The sequence below is a fragment of the Colletotrichum lupini genome, chromosome 8 (genome assembly GCF_023278565.1).
Source record: "Colletotrichum lupini chromosome 8, complete sequence".
Taxonomy (NCBI): Eukaryota; Fungi; Ascomycota; class Sordariomycetes; order Glomerellales; family Glomerellaceae; genus Colletotrichum; species Colletotrichum lupini.
In genome coordinates, this window is record NC_064681.1 from 3,228,180 (window position 1) to 3,251,570 (window position 23,391).

At 33.6% G+C, this 23,391-nt stretch overlaps 3 protein-coding genes across 3 annotated transcripts; all 3 read right to left on the reverse strand.

The window, feature by feature from the left end:
* Nucleotides 1-7,239: 7,239 nt before the first annotated feature.
* Nucleotides 7,240-7,542, reverse strand: CLUP02_15451 (uncharacterized protein; the record flags this gene model as incomplete). Its single annotated transcript, XM_049294375.1, has 1 exon — nt 7,240-7,542. A coding segment is annotated over one exon (303 nt), but the record flags the coding sequence as incomplete, so codon positions are not given.
* A 9,346-nt stretch (nt 7,543-16,888) lies between these two features.
* Nucleotides 16,889-18,265, reverse strand: CLUP02_15452 (O-methyltransferase; the record flags this gene model as incomplete). Its single annotated transcript, XM_049294376.1, has 1 exon — nt 16,889-18,265. The coding sequence occupies one exon, from the start codon at nt 18,263-18,265 to the stop codon at nt 16,889-16,891; it is 1,377 nt and encodes a 458-aa protein (XP_049151522.1).
* Nucleotides 18,266-19,656: 1,391 nt separating this feature from the next.
* Nucleotides 19,657-22,863, reverse strand: CLUP02_15453 (O-methyltransferase; the record flags this gene model as incomplete). The annotated part of the gene is made up of 4 exons (XM_049294377.1): nt 19,657-22,023; nt 22,083-22,367; nt 22,602-22,778; nt 22,837-22,863. 4 exons carry the CDS (start codon nt 22,861-22,863, stop codon nt 19,657-19,659), a joined length of 2,856 nt encoding a protein of 951 aa, XP_049151523.1.
* Between the last annotated feature and the right edge of the window lie 528 nt (nt 22,864-23,391).

Here is a 23,391-nt window from a genome sequence, read left to right on the forward strand (position 1 = left end):
AATAAGCAGCTCGTTAGCCGATAGTTATTACTTTAGTTTAGCTAGTAGCTTAGCGCGCTTAAGCTCGGTTTTTTCTTTTTAACTAAAAGTCTTATTTAACAATCTAATAGTATTATTAGTCTATATATTAATAATACTAAATAATCCGCTTTCTCTTATTAAGATTAGTAAGTATAGATCGAACGTAGATATTATTATCTAGAGTATTTTTAAATAATACTTACTATATATTACTTACTAATAAGTACTAGATTTTATAAGACTATATAGTAGCTATACGACGTATAGAACAGTGCCCTTAGGGTATAGATAACGGATCCGAGCTAGTAATTAAGTAAAAACCTTACGGTAAAAAGGTTAGCTTAATTATATATATATTTAGGTAATATCTCGTAGCTAAACGACGTAGCCTTCCCAGATTAGGGTCGGGGCTAGGGCGAGGATTAGATATTAACTAGTTCTTTAGATTATTAATAACTACGTAAGGATCTCCTTCTTCTCCTCATTATTATACCCTTATATAACTAAGTAAGACTTTTCGATAGGGTTAAGTCCTAGGTTCTTAATCTTATTAACGAATTAAGACTTAAATATCTTTATATCCCTATGTTTAGGGCTAAGTTAAACGAATTTAATTACCCCTCTCTTTACTAGTCCTAAAAGCTCTTTACTAATAGATTTTATAAAAAGTGCTCTTAGGGTAGTAATAATGCCCTTATTACGGAGCTTAGTAACTAGTTTAAGATTTACCTCTTTTTTAAATATAAAATAAATCGTAATTATAAAAGTATTACCGCGGCCGCGCTATATTAATATTCTTCTAATCCTCTTACTCCGTAATAAAGAGTCGTTATTAACTACGACGACGATCTTATTAAGGACTTTGTTTATAATAGCGCTATTATTAGTTAGTTAGTTAACTATAGGGATTAGTAAGTAGTCGACGTGCTCTATTATCGTAACCGGTAGCTCGGGGTCGACCTCTTCTAAGTACTAGGGTTTGACTATAGTAGCCCAGAAGCTTATTAGGCCGTAAGGTAATTCTATTATATAAGTAGTGCTATTTATTAAGACGAGCTTAAATAGGCCTTTCTATCCCTTACCTTCTTACTAAACTTTAACGTTTAACTATAGTAATAAATTAATAGTATAGGAGATATTTAGTCCGTTTCGAGTAGCTAGTGCCTCGCTTATTTACTTATTAATATAAAGTCTACGGACTTCCCTTATTACTTTTTTAACTACCTCTATACGTTAGGTAATATCTAGCGACGGTAGAGATTCGTTAGAAGTACGTAGAAAAGCTCTAAAGACGAGGAGTATAAGAACGAGGCTATTTAGGCTAACTATATCGTTAACTACTTTAATTGTGGCCTAAAGTATAACCTCCGCGCTTATCGATAGGTACTTATTTTAAATAATATTATATACCCTTTTAAGTACCGCGTGGTATCTCTTAGCCTTACCGATACTATTATAAGCTTCGACGGGTACTTTTTTAACTTTAATAAATATAGATTTAGTAAAAGATTTGAACTCTGCGGTACTAAAGTTCTTATTAGTATTTATAATAATTTAGTCTAGCGGACCGAGGTAGACGTCGATCTAATATAACCGAAGAGCTTCCTATATATACTTTATAATTATGTCTATAAGGAACTTTGTCGCTTAGAAGGAAGTAATAGTATCGACGACGTAAAGTACTAGTCGGTTAGTGCCCTTATAATCTATTAGGTATATTACGTTAATTACGACTTTATAGTTAAAATCGTAATTATCTCGTAGGGTGAATTTAAATCGGCTAGGGGTAGTAGCGTTAAGTTAGTATTATTAGCAAATCTTTATAAGCTTCTTAAGGGCTACGATCTCTATATCGTTACTAAACTACTAGAGTAGCTTTAAGAGACGAGGAACCGAAGGGTAGCTAAAGCGCCGATATAAGCAGCGCAATTCGCCCTCTATTAAGTAGTTAGTAATAGCTTTCTTATTATTAAGGAGTAAAAGCTAAGGGTATCCCTATTTATAAATAATAAGTACTATAATATCTCCCTTAACTAGTAAGTTATTAATATTATTAAAATATACTCCTAGCTTATCTATGTCCCTTAGGTAGTATAAGAAAGGAGTATTAGTTAGTAAGACGTAAAAAGTAATATTACCGAATAAGGTACTAACGACCGTAGATCTTAATAACTTTACGAGTTCGCCGTTACTAAATCGAATACCTACCTCGCTAGCTCTAGAGGTATTGAGAGTAACTTTAGGTCGTTATTATTATAATACGAGGAATTAAGGGTAGCCCGTAGTTAAGAATTCTATAGCGTTAGTATTAAGTATAATACCTTAAAAGTCCCCTAACGAGTACTTCTTATTTAATAAGAAGGAGGTCGCTAGTTCCGTAGGCTTAGTTAACTTATTAATAAAAGTAGTATTAGTAAGGCTATGCTCTATTACTTAGGTAGCGAGGATATTTATAAAGGTTCTACTATTAGTAATAGTCGTAAAGTATATTATTAAGATCTAGACTTTATTTTTATAATTACTTTTATAGTTAAAGTCGAGGCTATTAAAGTATTAGATTATAGTATTATTATCGTCGTCGTTAGTAGGGGCGGTTCTTTTATAAAAGGCAAGGAACTATAAATATAAGCTCGGTATAAATCTCTTATTTTTTTTCTTATTATTTTTATACTTCTTATATACCTAACGTCGCTCTTCTTCTAAGTACTTAGTTAATTAATAGCTAGTCTTATAATAAACGAAATACTTTTTATTAGTAGTACCGCGGCCGCGTTAATTCCGCTTATTAAATCGGGTCTCTTTACTAGAGCTATTATAAGTACGGTCGGTCTAGTAAGTAGCGGGGACCTCTTTATCGTAAGTACTATCTTAGAGATATTATTACTTATTGCGGTCGCGCTCTCTCTTTATAGTATTAATCGAAGTACTAAGCTAGTAATAAATATTAGTAAATATAAGTACCGGGTTAAGTATAGTAAGTTTATATTTTAGTATACTACTTACGTAGTAGAGGAGTTAGTTACTTATATTAAAAATAGATCCCTAGGTAGCTAGCGCCTTATAGAGGATTATAATATAGTTAATTAGCGCTTATAAAATCTATTAATTCGACTTACCTAGGTTCTCGCGAACTATAGAGTACTAGTAGAGGTTATAGAGCTTAGCGAGGTAGTTCTAACGGCTCGTAGGCAGCTCGAAATATTCCTAGGTCCTTTAGTATATTACGTTAAAGCTAAGCGGGTTAGAGGTACTACTAAGTTAGTCGAAGTAAAAAGTTAATGCCCTTCCCTTAAGCATATTTAGGAAAGTACCGGAATAGTATCGTTTACTAATTCCTACCCGTTAGTATAGTACTTTAAAGATCTAAAGCTTCTTACTAAAAATATTATATTTCTTACTACTATACTTATTCTTATCGTCGTAGAGCTTAGTAAGGTTAATTAATTAGCGGGTATTAGGTATAATATCGTCTTTAGTTTTTATATCGAAGTATAGTATTTAACGGAGTAGATTTCGCTATTAGGTAATAATAACTTTATTCTCTAGTTCTTCTTTTTTTTTTTTTTAAAGAGGCAGTAGGTCGGTCGGTCGATAGCGAGGCTAAGGTTAGAATCTTAATTACTAAGATTAAGCGAGTTAGGGTTATAAGGATTCCCTTACTATCTCTCTAGCTTACTAAATAAGATTATTAGTATTTATTAGCTACGGGAGTAGTAAGTAGAGGAAGTAAGGATCGTAGTATAATATATTAAAGTATTTAGCACGGCTACGGTAGGCTACGATTTCCTTAGAAGTCTAAGTAAGGAAGTATTAAGTATTAAGGGCGCTAGCGATCTTTTTTATTATTCGATTACGATCTTTAATCGTTAAATTAATACCGTTATTTATAAGGAAGTCTCTTAGCTTCCTAAGAATCGCACTTTTTACTCTTAAGAAGTCCCCTACTTCCTAGCTTTAAAAGTCGGTCTTAAAGTCCTTTTATAGCTCCTCGCCCGTTAGGCCGTCTTAATAATAGTATCTTATTATATAGAGGATAAAGGTATTAAGCTTTTTATTATTCGTAAGGGCGGGTATAATATTAAATAAGCCCTATTAAGTTAAGTTAACGTAGTCCTACTAGTAAATTAGAATTAGGTATAGTTTTATAATTTAAGAGTATAGGTAGGCCGGAGGTAATATTAACTAATCGTTAGACCCTTCTTACTTATTACTAAGGCCGGCGGTTACTATAGTATATTTACGAAGTAAGTTATATAATAGAAGATTATTATAGGATATAATCGTCGTATTATAATTATAATATAACGTTAGTTAAGTTAAAAAGAGTAGTAGGTCGGTCGTAGCGATCGTTTTAATAGTAATAAGCGGGCTATTATTATTAATTAGAAAATTCTACTTTTTTAACGAGGTATATAGATAGAAGGTTACTAAGGTCGGCGAAAGGTTATAAAAAGGGAAGAAAGGCCTTTTGCGACCGTACTTTTAATAATAAATAGAGGATTCCGTCGGCTACTAATTAGCGATTCCTTTTAGTACTTCTCGTACTTTATTTTACTAGTTTAGTCTCGGAGCTTTTATTAAGTTAAAAAGAGGTAGATTTATTAGTAATATAAAATAGATCCCTACTACTACTACTATTAAAATCTTTTCCTTTCCTTAATATCTTAGAACACTTTACTATTAGTAAGAGATTCGCTATTAACATACTTATAATTCCGAAGGTCTTATTATCGCTAAGCGCTAGTACGCTAGCGATCGTCGGATTAATTTCTTAGTAGTTAATCTCCTCTTACTTATTATTAGTTTAAGGTAACGCTTAGTTATAATATATTCGAAATAGATTCCTCTACGAGCGGTTTGATTAGAGGGAAGTTAATAGTAGTAATAAGGCTAGCGGAGATAATATTAATAATAGAGGCGAGGTTAATAATAATAATAAAGTAGTTAATCTTTCCGTAATAGTAGTCTTAATAAAAGAGATTATACGTAATAGAGCGCGCTCTTAACGGCCCGTAACTAGTTAATTAGTTATTAGCTAGCGGTAGTAAAAGAGAGCTAAGATAGTATAGACTGGGCTGCTTATTATTAGTTAAATAGACAGAACTAAGTTAATAGGTCGAAATAGCTAGCGAGGTAGGTCGAGGCTATCTCTTTTATAGTTATATCCTTACTAACCTACGGTAGAAATATATATATAATTTAACTACTAATTAGTATTAGTATATACGTAAGTAGGTTAGACCTTTTGGGTTACGACTAGGTTAATAGGTTAGTATAGGTCTATTGCGTATATATAGGAGGGGAAGATCGTGGGCAGAGCCCGCGGTCCCTTAGTAGGTATAGGTAGGTAGAAGGGTCCGTCTACACGGGCCCAGACTGCCTACTTACTACCCCTACCTAACTACCTAATAGGGCCCCTTTTCTGCCTCGTAATCTAACAATATGAGTTCTGCTAGGGGGGCTATGTTAGTTAGCTAGGGGGGCTATGTCCTACTTTTTCTAACTAATAAGATAATCGCGATTTTCTTAGCCACTAGCCTCGCACAGAACCTACTTACGTAAACTTATATAATTCGAAAATTATTTTAGTTTTTATTATAATAATTAAAAGATCTCAACGAATCTCGATTTCTATTAATTTTAATTAAAACTTCCTTAACTACGGCCTCTAATTAACTAACTAAGTTACTAGAGCTATAGTTTTACTAATGCTATTAAGGCTAGAAGAGGCTAAAGTTGTTTATTACGTCTCTTTACTACTAGTTACTAAGCTTCTTCTACTTTTATTACTTAACCTCTACTTATTATTATTATTAACTACGTACTTTACGAGGCTAACTCGTTATTATTATTATTATACTTAAATACTAATTAATTACGGCGTATACTCTATTTAATTAATTATAATACTAAGTTCTAAGCTCTACGAAGTTATTTAAATACCCTTACTATTAGCCGGGCTAGTATTACTAAGGAGGTAAGTGCCCCTAAGGAGGGGGGAGTTAGTAAAGTGCCGTAATAAGTAATATTTTTATTTTTTAAGTACTTACGCAAAGTAGTAATAATAATAAGGTCTTTAATATTAAGTAGGGTATTTCTAACGTTCTAATTTAATAATAAAGTTAGTATAATTTATAAATCGTTAAGATAAACTTATTAATAGCTAACGTAATTACTAACGAGGGTAAATATATATTTTTATAAATAGCTCCTTATGCTTTATAAAATCGAGTAGTTTATAACTATATAGTAGTTAGTACTAGTTCGTAAAGCTATTAAAGCACGGTAATAGATTAAGAGGGCGAGGAATCTAGTTAGTTACTAGTAAGGGAAGGGCTCTCTAGTACTAAGTACTTATTAGCTCTAGTACTTTTAGGCTAACCTCCTTAAAAACGGTTCTAAGCTAGTTATAATAGAGGTACTTATAGCGAGTACGAGACTCTATTACTACTACTCTCTCTTTATAAGTACGGGCCTTATTACGTAATATCTCTTTAATTATTTAAGTAATTCTAGCACGTATAGCTTTAACGAAGTAATGCGGGATATTCTTATAAAGAATATAAAAAGTGAATATTTATATAGAAGCAAGAATATATAAATATAGGGGAAATAAGCGTATATAAAAGAGGTTTTTATAGTAAAGAGAGTAATATAGTTAAATTACTATATAAGAAGTTACTTACTTAATAAAAGGTCTAAATAGGTAAGTATACGCCTATATATAGGTATAAAAACCTCCTACTAAAATATTCCATTACTTATTAATTATAATATAATTAATAAGTATATACGTAAGTAAATACGTAATCGTAGTACGTAATTCCGCCTTAAGTAAATTCTAGATTATTTAGTTACCTTCTAGTACTTTCTATTGCTTACGTAAGCTTATATAAGCAGTATTACTTATATAATTAATACCTATAATAATCTATAGAAATCGTAGATTAATATAGTATATAGTTTGCTTACGTAATATTGATAATAAGGCGAATAATAAGGTAAACAAAGTTACCTTCGTAATAGTAATAGTATATAAGTCGGAGTTATTATTAATAATATATAACTTTAGGTCCTTATAGGCAGTTTTAATAGGACTATTAGTCCTAATACCAAAGTTCTCGTACTAAGAAATAAAGTAATTAGCCTATTAATATCGTAAGGGGAAGTAAGTATCTATAATATACTTTAAAAATAAGTCCTAGTTAGTAAACTCTACTAATAAGCGGTCCTAAGTAGCGTTAAAATTATCCTTAGTATTACTATATATAATATAAGCCTATAGTTAATAAAAGCCGGTAAGTATATAAAGAATTTCCTAAGGCTACTAGCTAAGGCTAAGGGTCTTATTAGCCCGGGCTTTATTATTAAGGTTCTAAATAGCTTTATTTTTAGTAGCCTCCTTATTATAATTAACGTCGAGCTTATTGATAAGCCCGCCGGGGCCCTTTTACTTACGCTTAACGTAGAAGCTAACGTTCTAATTAATATAAAAAATATAAAGCTAAAGCTAGGTATTAGGCTAGACTTTTATTATTACTAACCTTACTGTATCCTCGAAGTTAATAATAATTACCTTAGACCGCTTAGTATTAATCTCGGCCTAAATAAATTTAACGGACTTAATAAGGAAGTCGTAGCCCTCGCGGCGTTTTATTAAAATAAGGCCGAAAATATAGTTATATAAAGAGCTAATATTAGTAATCTTAGTAACTTAAAAAGTATTAAGATATACCCTAAAGAAAAAAGTAGAGTCTAAGAGAGATAAGGAGGTCTCCTAAACATTAGTTTTTACTTAGAATAGTAGTATTTTAAACTAATTAGTCTTATATATATTATTAAGCTTAATAACTTTAAGAAACCGCTTTTATATAATCTTATACTAAGGGTAGGTCTAAACGAAGCTTATAAGCTAGTTAAGATTTTTTAATAATTATTAAATATAGTACTTATATCTTATACTCGTTAAGATACTTACGAATTATTAAATAATAGAGCGACTATCGAGTTCTTTTAAGCGAATTTATCAGCGGGTATTATTAATATCTTTTTACTTAATAAGGGACCTAAGCTTAGTATTTCGAACAATAATAGCTACTTTACATAACTTAATAGCCTTATACTTAGAGACGGTCTCGAGAAGGGTTTATTACGTAGTAATAAGCTTTTAGTAAAGCTTATAAATAGAAGGGTCTAAGGAAGGTACGTAGTTATAAGTAGTATACTTAAGAATAAAAGACTATTATTAATCGTTAGAAGCTCGGGTAGAAATAACTCCATACTAAGGGTAATTATTTTTCTAAATAAATATAGTGCGGGTACTAAAGCTACGAAGTTAATAAGTAGTATTACGGTCGTAAGTAATTTTAAAGCGTATAAATAGTTTAGGCTCTTCTCGGTAATTACTAGCGTTTTATTAGATTATAATAAAGCCGTAGTTATATACGTAGTATTACGACTTAATATATATAATTAAGACTAGGGCCCGCCCCGTAGGCTTACGGCGGCTATAATATACTATATATATAAGAATACGGGAATATAAAATAACTCTTATAGAACGGAAGAATTATAAATAAGTTATATATAAATAAGAAGTAGTAATTACGTAATAAGGTAATTATTATAATTATTTTAAGTAATTATTTATTAATATTTACTAAGCCATTACTTAACGAATAAGAGTAATTATTAATAAAAGATATATTTATAAGCGGACTTATATATAATATAAACTTAAGCTAGGCTCTAAGATAGACTTCTATAGCTTCTTTAATAATTAACTTAGTATTAAATCTCGTAATCGCTTTTAGCTATTTTTATTAAAAACCCTTTTTAATAAAACTATAATTAATTACTAAAGCCTTATTTACTTTATAATTTATAAATATAGTTTTAGGGAAGCTATTTATAATTACGATACTATTTACTTAGTACTTATAACCTTAACTTTTATTAATATACTTATTATAATCAGCTAGTTATAATACTTTAATTACTCTTATTTAATAAGTTAACTTTATAAAACTTTCTAAGTAATAAAACAAACGACGATATTTTCTAAGACCTTAAGTACCTCTTTATTTAACTCTAAAAAACTTATTGACTTAGTTAGTAAATTAACTAAGGCCGAGGACGACGAGATATTTAATATTACTTATAACTTTAATAATAATATAGTTCTTAAAAAGGTAGATTATAAGAAAATACGACGTATTATTAAAAAGAGTAATAAATAGAATAAAGAACTTACGGAGCTCTTTAATAATAACTCTACTTAAATAGTTATAACTTTAGTTAAAAATAATAAAAATATTATTATTTTTTAAAATATAGTTAACGAAGCTATAACTAACTTAAGAATTAAAAAAAAAAAAGTAAACGACTTAAAATAAGAAGTTAGGACCCTCTAAGCCGCTATTAGTATTATTAAAACTTTTATAAATAAATAAAAAAAACTTAAGCTTAACGTACTTATTATTTTTAATAGAACTACTAAATATCTTAAGGGGTTTTTAATTTAAATTAGAACTTACTAAACGTTCTATATTATTAATTTTTCAAATAAGACTAAGCGAGTTATTTACGTAATAACCCTCCTTAAAGGACGAGCCCTAGAATAGTTCGAGCCCTTTTAAAAAGAATTCCTTAATAATAATAGTTATTTATTATATTATAAGGAGGAAATTATAAATATTTTTAGTAATATAATAGGATTCTAGAGCGCCCTTAAATCTTTATTTTAAGACCTTAATAAAAAACGATAAGCTAAAAAAGACCCAGCTAATTTTTAACAAACTAAATTTATTTCATATTATACTACTAAGTTTAAAAAACTTATAATACGACTTAATTTTACTAAAAGAACCCGCATCTTTTTGTTTTACTAAGGACTAAAAAATAAGGTTAAGGATAAACTTAGTAAAATAAAAATACTAATAAATTTCCTATAGTACGTTAAACTTACTATTAAAATTAATACTTAACTATACGAATGATATAAAGAAAAAGGAGAAGTATAACGCCCTTAAGCTAACTTTAATAAAAAATATTAAAGCTATAATAAATTACTAAGTAATTATTAAAATAACTTAAAAAACTAATAGTAATAAAGTACGTTTTATAAGTAATACGGAGGACCTATAGATTTTAATATCGTAAAACACAAAGAACCGTAATAGAAAAAAGACTTTAAGTACTATAATTATAATAAGTTAGGATATATAGCTAGAGACTATTAATAACCTAAGCGTATTTAATATTAACCTATTTTAAAAAAACGAGCTAATATTATAAATAAGGAAATTCCCTATAAATAACTCTTATAAATAGCTTATTATAACGACGACTATTTTACTTATTAAAATAGTAAAAAATAAATAAAATAATACCCTAAATAACCTAAAAATAATAAACAATCTACTTTATTATTTATTAAAACCCTAGTAGTAAAAAGAAAAGAAAAGGAGATACCCGCTTATCGACCCTATACTCTTAAAAAGAATAATATTAAATATTTTATTATACTTTTTTAAATTTATAAAAATATAAAAGAAAAGGGTAAAACGGACCCTATTACGAAGAATATGCTTAACCTTTTTAAAGGACGAATTAAGTAAAGACTCTTAATTAATATAAAAAGATAGCTCTTTAAGCTTAAAAAAAAGGACCTAATATAAAAAAAATTATAAGTAGCCTCGTATATATAGTATAATAAAATAATATAAACTAAAAATAACTTATTAAGTTTTAAAAAGAACTTAATTTAAATAAAATATTAACTAAGTTTATTTATATAATATAACGAGTAAACGCTAATAAAACATTTATTTATAAAGTTAAGGAATAGCTCGAGGACTTTATATATAAAAATAAAATTAAAGTACTTAAAAAACTAACTCTTAACTTTGGAATTATTAATAAAAAAAGAATTAATTTTAAAATTAAAAAAGAAAATATTAAAATAAGAACTAGTTCTTTTTATTTTAATAAAGTAGAATTACTTTATAATTCGAACGAACCTCGTAATATTACTTAACGACGTACTTAAATAAAAATCGATTATAAAATACTATTTAGCGTTAATAATACTAGCTCTAAAAAGAACGACGATAAATTACGGTATAAATATATTTATTTATTTAAAAATAACTAAGTTATTTAGTTTTATAAAAGTAAAGAATATAAAAAGGTTATAATAACCCCTTATATAGATAAAAATTACTCTTTATTTAACCCTAAAAACCCCTTTTATAAGGAATTATTCTAAGTAGAATACCTAGATAATAAATACCTTTACTATTTTATATTTAAGTAAAATAGTCGTTTCTATTTACGAAGATATAATAATAAAATTATTAAGGATATTTACGTAAAAAATTAACTACTTAGCTAGACGCTACTAAGCTTTAATAATAGTAATAGAGCTATATTCGGTTTAAACCTTAACTTCTTTATAAAGTACCTTAATAATAAATATATAAAGTAAAAAGACTATAAATACGACTAATACTAAATTTATTATATTAAAAGGGCTAAGGCCTAGAGGGAGTATTAAGAGAAATATAAGTAAAAACCCCGTTTAAAAAAATAAATAATAAAAAACTAAGAAAGCTAATTATAAAAGAACGACGAGAGATAAAAATAAAAGAAAAGTTTTTATATATACCTAAATAACGTAACGACGTATACTTACGAGTTAACCTCGATATTTATAAACGAAGATTAAATACTATTATTAATAATAGTATATAAGAAACTTATATTTTGTTAAGAATAATAAATAAACTTAATTTATTATTAGTATAAAAAGATAATTTATATTAATTATAAATAGTAAAAAGAGAACGAGTTAATTATAATTATAAATATATTAATCGAGAGACTATATATTTCTTAATATATATTAATAATTAACAAAAATAATTATAATACGATATTATAGAGATCGGAAATATTAATATTATTTTAACAATCTCGTAGTTATAAAAGTATAACTTATAAATAAATTAGATTACTAACTAAGTTTTCTAAGAAAATTTAATTACTAAACGACTTAAAAAAAAAGGATTTAAACGGATTTTTAAAAACTCCTAAAAAACGAGAATAAATATAATGTATAGCTTTTATTAAAATAGTAAAAAGCTCTAAGAAGTTTATAATTAATATTAACGATTAGGGATTATAATAACTCTCAATTATATTTAAAAAGTACTAAATATATACGAAACTATTTATAAAACTTAAAGAAATAGGATTATTAAAATATAGTAATTAAGATATAAAAATCGAATTTAAAAAAGGAACGTAATTTAAGTTCTTTTTAATATATTTAATAAATTAAGAGGAATAGGAATATCTTAACAAATATATCGATAAGAAACTTAAGAAAGGACTTATTTAACTATTAAATTCTTTTATAAAATTACCCTTATTCTTTATACTAAAAAAAGGAATAAAAAAACGAAGATTAGTTATTAATTATAAAAAACTTAACGAAATTACGAAAAAGAATTACTATTTTTTATTATTTATTACTAAGCTTAGAGATTTATTTTATAGAGCTAATCAGTTTATTACTATAGATCTTAAAAAAGTATTTAATTAAATTCGGATTAAAAAAAGAAATAAATAAAAAATAGTATTCTAAACTTATAGAGGACTTTTTAAGTACCTCGTTATACCCTTTAGACTTATTAATACTCTAATAACTTTTTAAATAATAGTTAACTACGTACTCCGGGAGTATATTAATATTTTTATTATTATTTATATTAATAATATTTTTATCTTCTCCCCCGATTTTAAAATATATAAGAAGTATATTTATATAATATTTTAAAAACTTTAAAATACTAAATTATATACCGAACCTTTTAAATACGAGTTCTATATATAAAAAGTAGACTTTTTTAAATATACTATTATATTAAAATAAATTTATATATAAATATTAAAAATAGAGATAATTAACGACTAGCTTATATTATAAAACGTTAAGGACGTATAAGGATTTTTAGGATTTATTAATTTTTACTGACGATTTTTTAAAAACTATATTAATATAATTAAACCTCTTAATAACTTAATATAAAAGGATACCCTATTTATTTAGGACCTTAAGTATAAAGAAGTATTTATCAAAGTTAAAAATATAGTCGTTTTTAAACTAGTTATTATAATCTTAAACCCCTAAAAACTTTTTAAAATTAAAACTAATATTTTAAATTTTATTATAAGAGCGGTCTTAGGATAACAAGATAAATAAAGAAAGCTTTATTTATATTACTTTTATTTTAAAGTATTTTATAGAGTAGAATTAAATTAATAAATCTATAATAAAGAATTAATAGCTATTATCGAAGTATTTTAAAAATAGAGGCTATAATTATTTAGAACTAAGTACGAAGTTATAGTTTATATAAATTATAAGAACTTTATAAACTTTATAATAAATAAGAACCTAAATAAACGATAAGTTAAATAGAGCGAATTCCTATCTAAATTTAACTTCTAAATTATTTATTAAAAAGGTTTAGAAAATAGTAAGGTAAACGCTCTTAATAAAAGACCTAATTACGAAGTTGCGGTTTTAAAAAAAAATATAAGTTATTTTTAAATAAGAAAAAAATAGTAGCTTTATACTAATTATAAAGCTTTTTATAATAATTAAAAAGATTAGTACTAGCCCGACTAAAGAAATAACCCCTAAACTTATTATAAAAATTTATAATATACTAGTATACGGTTACTAAAGAATTATTAAAATATAAAAACGAATTCGTTAATACTACGATAAATCCGCTATACGTACTAAAATTATAAAAGTAATTAAGGACTATACGACTTATAAAAAAAATAAAAATAGCTTATATAAACCTTATAGCGAGCTATAATTACTATAATTACTAATGAAAATATAATAATTAATTATATAGGACTTTATTATTAAACTACTAAAGTCTAGAGAACTATTTATTAAAGTATAATATAATAATATCTTAGTTATAATCGATCGACTTACTAAGTTTACTTATTTTATTTTTTATAAAGAATTTAGTACTATAAAAGACCTAGTATATATATTTACTAAGGTTATACTTTCGAACTATAGTTTACTAAAAGAAATTATTTTTAATAGAGATAAGCTATTTATTTCGAAGTTTTAGAAATCCCTAATTTCGTAACTTAGTATAAATTATAAACTATTGATATTATTCTATTTACAAACTAATAGATAAATAAAAAGGATTAATTAAATCTTCGAAATATACCTTCGTTATTATATAAACTATAACTAAAATAATTAAGTAGTACTTTTATTAATAACTTAGTTCATATATAATAATATAATTAGTAAAAATATAAAAGAATTTCCGTTTTACTTTAATTACGGATTCTAGTTAATAATATATAAAGAAGTATAATAAGGATTATAAGCTATAAAAGCTATAATAAACGTAAGTAAACTTAAGGAGATCTATAAATAAGCCTTATTAAACCTCGAGTTCGTATAATAGTATGTAAAAAAGAATATAAATAGATTAAGGATTAGAGAACTATTTTTAAAAAAGGGGGATAATACTTACTTCTTTTATTATAATATTAAAACGAAATAATTAAGTAATAAATTAAACTATAAAAAACTTAGACTTTTTAAGATTATTAAAAAAGTCTTATTAATTAATTATAGATTAAAATTATTAAATACGATACGATACTATCCCGTTTTTTATATTTTATTACTCGAACTTATATTAAGAGGTTTATATATAAAAAATTATATTATCGTTAAACTAAACTAATTAAAATACGAAGTTAAACGAATTATTAATTATAAAATTAGGAATAAAATATAAAAATTCCTTATTAAGTAAAAAAACTATAAATATAAAGAAAATATATAGGAACTTATTATAAACCTCTAGAACTCTCGGGAATTCTTTTTAAAATACTAAAGTGAAAATTAAAACTAAAACTCCTAGCTATTATAGCGTTTTAGTTAATTATTTTAAAAGTATTATTAAATTATACCTCCCGCGTAGTGGCCGATTTATTCTTATTAATAATATTAAAAAAATTAGGAATCGCTTTCCCCCTCTTAAATACTATCCTTTTTTTTTAAAAAAACGATTTAACTTTAATAAAGACTAATCTATTTTAGCCTATATATAATATAAAGCTTTTACTTATTTTTAAAAAGAAAGCTCTTTTACCTCCTCCTCGCGTTCTAATTTATTAATTTTAAATAAAAAACGATTTACTACGAGCATAATTAATATAAAAAAATATTAATCAAAAAGAAAGAAAAACTTATAATTATATATAATATTAGTAGTCGCGTTATAAGAATAATTACGATATATATACTCGTAATACTTTAATTTACCCTTTAATATCTTATATTTTTACCTTAACAAATAATAAAATAAGTAAAGTATTACGATTTCGAATCCTCGCTCCTTAATTTTAAGAATAAGCTTTAGTTAACGATATATTAAAGATCTAGTGAATATTTTAGTATTTTTAGAAGAATTACTTAACGAGCCCTAACCTAGGCCATAACGACTTATTTATAGGTTTATAAGGATAAAACTTTTAAAAAAGAGACTTAATATTATAACTTAATATATATAATTAAAACTAAGGCCCGCCCCGTAGGCTTATAGTAATTATAATATATTATATATATAAGAATATGGGAATATAGGGTAACTCTTATAGAATAAAAGAACTATAAATAAGTTATATATAAATAAGAAGTAATAATTACGTAATAAGGTAATTATTATAATTATTCTAAGTAATTACTTATTAATATTTACTAAGCAATTACTTAATAAATAAGAGTAATTATTAATAAAAAATATATTCATAAATAGACTTATATATAGTATAAACTTAAGCCGGGCTCTAAGATAGACTTCTATAACTTTTTTAATAATTAATTTAGTATTAAATCTCGTAATTACTTTTAGCTATTTTTACTAAGAACCCCTTTTAATAAGACTATAATTAATTACCGAAGCCTTATTTACCTTACGATTTATAAATATAGTTTTAGGGAAGCTATTTACGACTATAATACTATTTACTTAGTACTTATAGCCTTAACTTCTACTAATATACTTACTACGACTAGCTAGCCGTAATACGTAGGCCTATAAGTGCTCCTAGAGCTCTTTAATCGTTATGACTAATACGAGATATAGCGGGTTAGGTATATCGTACTCCTCTAATTACGTAGGGGCAATTAGGTTAATTAGCAGTGCCTCTATTAAAAAGTCGTAATAGCTTTACTTTTCGCGGGCGGCGACGGCGAGGTTGAAGTAAGTAGGTTAAAGTAGGTAAGTAGAAGTGGAAGTGGAAGTGGAAGTAGGCAATTAGCAGTAGTGGAAATCGGTCGGAATAATCCCTGGCCTCTCATTGGTCGGATCACTTTAGGAAAAGTGGGACACAGCCCCCCCAGCCAACTGACACAGCCCCCCTAGCAGAACTCTTAGATATACCCGCTATTAGGCACAGCATTTCTAGGATACCAGCGTTAGAGATACCCAGCTTTTAGGCTTACCAAGAGAAAGGGGTGAAAGCATCAAGCAATACATTACGGCCTTGACGATATTTGGACAATAATAAAAAACCATCTCTTCGATTCCATGTTCCTAAGGTCTTACTTATGTATCCAGATTGAACCCTGGATTGCCTCCTTGTATAATACATGGGACCCTAATAAGTGCGAAAATAACCCCTTTCAGCTATACGAACCTCTCGGTCAACGTCCCAGCGAAGCAATGATTTATCTGTCGTTACGGAAGATTTATAGGCATGATGATCCTCAAAAAAAACAAAACCCCCCCACTTCACTGACTCACGCCAAACTTATGTCAATGAGAGAAAGTTCCCCGAGCTCAGGGCGGAATACTGTCTTCACTTGGAGCTTAGGCGTCACCGCACTGCAGAGGTTCTCGAACGCAGTTCTTGTACGTTCGCGACCATTAAGGTTCATCAACATCAGCAGGTCCCGATCACTAAAGCTTGTCAATACGAGTTCTGTCAGGCTATGACAAATGAGGGGTGGAACTGACTGCATGCGACGTTCTCTCTCACGGCTCTCTTGTCCCGGTTCAGGGACCACGACATCGTTGATAATAATACGGTCCTGGGGTCTCAGAGATGACGCCAGACTCTGAAGAATGTTCTGAGCGTACTTGTCGCTCCAGTCGTGAAGGATAAAGCGGCAGAAGTAGGCAATGCCTTCTCCATCAGCAACCTTGTGCTCAGGCTGAGGCTTCATGAAGTCGTGGGGACGGAAAGTGACGCGGCCCTTTAACTCCTCAGGGCAGGACTTGGCCCCGACTTCGACGGTCTCCGGCAAGTCTTGCACCTCGAAATGGAGCTTTGGGTACTTCTTGGCCAGAGCCATTGAAATGTGGCCAGGGCCACCACCAACGTCAACAATGAGACGGATGTGGTCTTTTTCCAGCAAGTGCCACGGGTATCCGCCGTCAACAGCGTGACGAAGGTCGTAGGCACCGCCAACCGCAATGCCGCGCATGGCGCGGGCAAACATATCGTGCAGCTGCTGACCGTCTGCTTCGCGGAAGCGCTGGAACTGAGAAATCTTTCTGCCAATGGAGACTCCGTAGGCAGACTCGTTCGCCTCCATACTGTAGCCGTAGCTTTGCAGCGCTTTGGGGACAGATGCGCCGGCCGGATAAGCAATGGTGGCACTCAGATCCATCCATGCTTCCAGGTCAGGGTCTGTCACGAGAAGCGCAGACATGGCGTTGTGGGCGACGGTGCCGCCTGGCTGGGCCTCGAACAAGCCATAGGAAGACGTGTGCTGGAGAATGCGCTCGACGAGGGCCGGTGTGACCTCGGGCTTGCCGACTGCCTCAGAAACGGCTGCGTATGTTATACTTCCTCCCAGTGGGATATGGCTGGCTAGCTTGTACTTCAGGGCAATTTGGAGAGAAGCTGTGGCGCAGTGCTCAAAGCTCAGAGTGATGAGTGTGTCTCTGGGCCCACGAGCCAGACGAACAACACGTTCTGCGGCATCGACGATTGATGTCTTTGCCTGGAAATAGGGCACGTTCTCGGGAGTAAGTTCGAGGCTGGGTGCGGCGGCTTCGGTGGAGAGCTTTTCAAGACCGCGATTGGAAAGAAACTTATTCAGCTCAGCCGAAGCTGATGACAGGATTGCGACAAGCTCGGTGAGCTCGTCTTCGATAATACGGCTGGGCATCTTGATGATTGGCGGGCGAGGTGATATCAACTGAGATTGATCTGATGACAAAAGCACAGGCTTCTGATTTGAGAGTAATATGGGAAAAGTGCACGGTATGAGGTAACTCCAGCCATGGCGGTTGATGTTCTTTTAATCAGAGCCATTTAAGACTGAATGTCATCCCGCACTATCGAAACTCACCGCATCGTTCTTTACACAACGCCGGCTTCCCGAGTTGCTTCACCGCGAGCCGGGCGTCTTCAGGTGTCATTCAAGAAGTCGATCTGGTGCAACGCCCTGTGAAGGGTTCCAGACGCCAAGGCTGACAGAAAGCCCCGCAGGAAGACTCCGTTTTCCCTAGATCATGCCGGACGGGAGGTTGGAACAAGCTTGGACATGGGGTAAATGATCACCGACCGTTTCTGCTGTCATGAGTGGAGCCATTTAAGGCGCCATTTGCCAACCAAAGCTTATTAAATAGAGTTTGCGATAGCGGGACACGTCTTAATCGCCGGAATCAAAGTCGCCGGCCCAGTTAACAACGTTCAGACGAATCTTTATAACAGAACGGTATTCGTAAACCCAGTGTCTTGAGTTGAAACCCGATTACGTTTATGCAATTACCCATCTCGGAGTCTACATCGGTGTTGATGTCGGGTCTCGGGATTCTCTCCATCGAAGTGAAGTTGCCGGCTTCCTTTGATGAATTTGTCTATTCGTTCTTTACTCAATGATCCTGATTTCCATCAGCGCACTTAGCATTCACTTCATTCATCATGATTGCGAGTTCGTTTAGAATACTGGTACAAGAAAATTAAGGTGGGCCGCTGACCACCTTATCTAGAAATATTTTGGTATCCGATGAATGTGTGTCAAGCAGTCGTCTTTAATATTGAACCTTGTGCCGGTGGGAAGCTTCTCAGCTTTTTCAGCTCCGGATGTCTCTAGACAATCTAAAATGCGTAGAGCCCTTAACAGTCCGAAATGAGCAGTACGTAAGTAGTGTCTGTACTCGAAGTCAAAATTGTGCGAACTTCTAACCATACTTTGCACAACGACTCAACTATTCCGCGTGGATAAGCGAACCGACCACTGACAATACAGACATTGCCACAACATTATGCCTTGACAGTGCTGAACAATGAGTCCAGGATCGCGAGTGTGAACATTTGATGCCGCCTTCAGGTGCCGACCTGCCGAGGTGATGCCTATTTGCTTTCTGACGGTGCATCACAGCTCGGGACATGACTCTTGATCCCAGGGTACAGCTCGGCAGACCTTTCTTGACTCTGAAGCGCTTCATATGAGTGATGTTTGCGCCACGATTACTATTGAGAATAGTGGAGGAAATCGCTAATCATGCTTGAATCTACTAATCTTTCTCACTATCAATCTGTGGGTCTGAGGTCTTAGAAGCCCGTCCAGGCGTCACAATCTTCCAACGAGCGAAGTCCAAACATCTTCTTCGAACCGACTTCACTCTGCAAAATGCTTCGTTGAGCACGTTTTCTCATTCCCTCCTCAAATGCCCCAATGTCCTCAGCTGTAGGGGATCCCTGGGCCGCGGCAATTGTCTTCGCAAGACTGGAAGCATCGCAGATTGCCGTCTGCGCTCCGACCCCGCCACAGGGACTCATGGGATGGATAGCATCCCCGAGCAGGGTCGCCATGGCAGACGGTGACCATGAGGGGACGTTAGGCACAGAAGACACGACGCGAATCAGAGTCGCCTGCCTCGTATCCTGTTGTTCAAAGACTGACCGAATGGAGGAATGCCACTCTTGCGTGATGGACAAACTCAGACGAGCTGCCTCGGCCGCCGCTTGTGCAGAGGTTGAGCTGCTGACCTTGGACGTCGACGTCTCTCCGTCTAGGCGGAATCGAGCTTCGGGGCCAATGAGAGCCCAGTAAATGTAATCTGCGGGAAGCTGATGCTGAGACCGGCTCACCTCGCTGAAACGGATTGGCTCCAAAAGCAAAGTCACCGGCGCATCTCCGATGATGCAGGATTGCAGCATCGGTGTTTGGTCAGACACGATGGTCATCCATCTCATGCCCTTCTCGGGGAACTTCTCTAGGATCTCAGGTGTCATTGGAGTTTTCCCGTAGATACAGGCAGCTCCAGTGTCCCTGATTTTGTGGCTGGGAACGAGATTGCGACGCACAACTGAGTGCAGGCCGTCTGCACCAACAAGGAATCGGCCTTCTACTGTTTCACCATCCTTGAAAGTAACGGTAACAACGCCTTGATCAACATCTGCCTTGTAGGATGACAGCTCTTTGCTGAACTGGATTCGGTCCTCAATACCCGTCATCAGAGCAGTGCGGAAAGCAGCTCTGTCAACGCAGTAGCTGGGGTGAAGGCCAAGTTTTCCGCTCAACCCACCGCCAGAGCGACTGTTGACCACCAGACCGGTAAATGGGTTAAAGTCGGTTTCCCCGATAGCCAGGGTGGCGCATGATGTCTGAAAAGTCTGATAGACTTCCTCGGGCAAACTCTCGGCCAGTGCGACGGCAGCGTCTCTGCGAAGCTTGAGGCGGTATCCTTGGGGCCGCGAATCAACCGCGGGATCCCTTTCAAATACCCGGAAGGGAACGTTGTGCTTTTTCAGTGCCTGGGCCAAGCACAGACCGCTGATGCCAGCGCCCATGATCAGGACTGGCCGGCTTTCCGTCGCCGGCATAATGGGTTTCTTGATTTGGATGAATTCGTTCGGGCTGCCGGGTGCGGAAGACTGAAGTTGGACGGTCAAAAGCCCCATGACACTGTCGTCAGGCTGACGCGAGTGTTCGATCTCCATCCCCACGTCATTGAGCAGATTCTTCCAGTTTTCTAACTCTCGCTCTCTAGCGTTGAAGACCTGCATCATCATGAGATCTCGAACTCTCAGCTGCTGCTCGTGCTGGAGAGTTGTTGATCCTGGGGGCGGGAGAATTGTGTCCATGATCACGATGCGGGCTTTAGGGTTTGCCTCGAGTGCAGTCCGAAGATTTTGCAAAATAATGCGAGCATCTCTATCAGGCCAGTCGTGGATGATCATGCGAAGGAAGTAGACGTGGGCATCCAAAACTGTTTGAGGCTTGAAAAAGTCTGAAGACATGAACTGGATGTGCGATTTGACTGCCGGATCGATGCTAGTGTCGGCATCAAATGCCCGCTGAGCAGTCGCAACTGTCTCTGGCAGATCTTGCACAATGTACTTCAAATGTGGGAATTTGGAGGCAACGTGGACCGCGAGCTGGCCGTGAGAACCGCCCACATCGACAACCTTTGCGCCCTCTGGCAGCGAGGCCCAGTCGAAACACTCTACGGCATGCGCTAAGCTCCAAGGCCGGGAGGCTGTGACATTGCGCATATAGCTCGAAAACACAGATGTGAGGTCTGGGTTCTTTCGAATGTGGTCAAAGAACGGATCTGTAGTATTCTCGGCAACGTTGAAAGCTGTCTGATTCTTGGCGTCCGTGTCGCCCCAGCGGCGAGTTGCTTCAGGGAACTTGTACGCGACTGGCATCGAGTAGTTCATCATCCAGCGGGCCCAGCTCATGAAGTTCTCGTCGCGAACAAGCAAGGCCGACGACCGGCTGTGTGAGACGTGGCCGGATGTAGGCTCTTCCAGGAAACCGTTGAGCACAGCCATCCGAGCAACACCTTTGAGGTGCTTCTCGGGAACGCCCGCTTTGGCTGCCAACACCGCGTATGCAATCGAGCCGTCTTGAGGGAGGTGTTGTAGGACATCGAGATCCACAAGCCATCGGACGCAAGTTAACTCTTGGTACTGTGAAAAGTAATTGTTAGTTGCGAATGTTAATCGCAAAGGATGGTATAGATGCTTACCTCATTGGCCAGGTGGTCAAGGTACTCTTCAGGCATAGTCGCCAGTTGGAGAAGTTTCATTGCCGACTCCATGAGCTTTTTGCGAGGATTATGAACAGCCTTCGACTTGTCCTCGAAAGGACTGGCCGCAATCGATCCATTGTCTGATTGACGGAGAAGCTCAGCTCCGTGAGACGCAATCGAGTCCAGTGAACTCCTCAGTCTCTGATAGAAGTCCATTGCAACGAGTGTAATATGAGGGGCCCTGACTGACGGGATAAATTGTGGCAAAGGGATGCGGGAAGACTACCAATTCATCACACATCACTCGCGAGGAATTGGACGATTTACATTTTAAAGCAGCCTCCAACTTCTAGGCTCGGGTGGTTTGACGATTTACAAAGTGTGGTGTTTGGATTCAATTGCTCTGTGCCAAGGAAAAGCTTCCCGAGACAGCTGCCCAAAGCGATCCGCGGATCGCTAATCAATCTAGTTGTGTGTGCGAGTCCGAGCTGTTTGGGTGGCTCGGGGTATACTTACCGTCATTTTGACGGTAAACGAAGATCTACCAATCGTGTAGAGCCAATTACCGGTAAAAGTGGAACCCGTAGGGGCAGGTTCCCGAGGTCGTCCCGACAGTGAAACTCGCGAATGCCAAACTTCAATTCCCCGGTCAGCAAAAGGTTGAGAGTCTACAATGGGTAGACTAGTTTCTGACTGTCGGAGATCATGTTGTCGGAGCTTTTTTACTTGAGCGAGGCCAAATCGGGCATACTCCTGCTGAGCCAGAGTCTCCTTTCATGGCTTGCCGCTTGCCGAAGCCCTAGACAACAATGTTGTTTGTAGAAGTCACTAGACATAGCAAATTCCTAGTGAAGAGGAAATCAGCGAAGTTAGTAGGTAGAATGATTTGGCCAGTAAGTCGGGTTTTGAAACTACCCGTGGAGAGAAGCTGGTCTATAGCGAGGGAGGAGCCTATACCGGCTGTACATCGGAGAATGTTCAGCGTGCTGTGAGGAAAGCCTCGAGTCAGTTTAGTTTACCTTTCTTTGACAGATTACTTGCGTCTTGCATGGTATGAAAAACGTGAAAATTGAGTTGGGTGATGTAATCCACACGTGTAGAGAAAGTTGAGTTTGGCGCTTTTTTCGACTGAACAACGATCCAGAAGATTTACTAGTCGATTTCGATCCAGGTCGACTAGGCTCGTGCTCTCTATGTTACACATGTTGTATTATGACGCCCTATAATTGCTTGTACTCGTCGATCCGGGTGGGATAAGTCAATATCACAGACATCGAGGCTAGTAATGGACCATTGAGAATGTGTA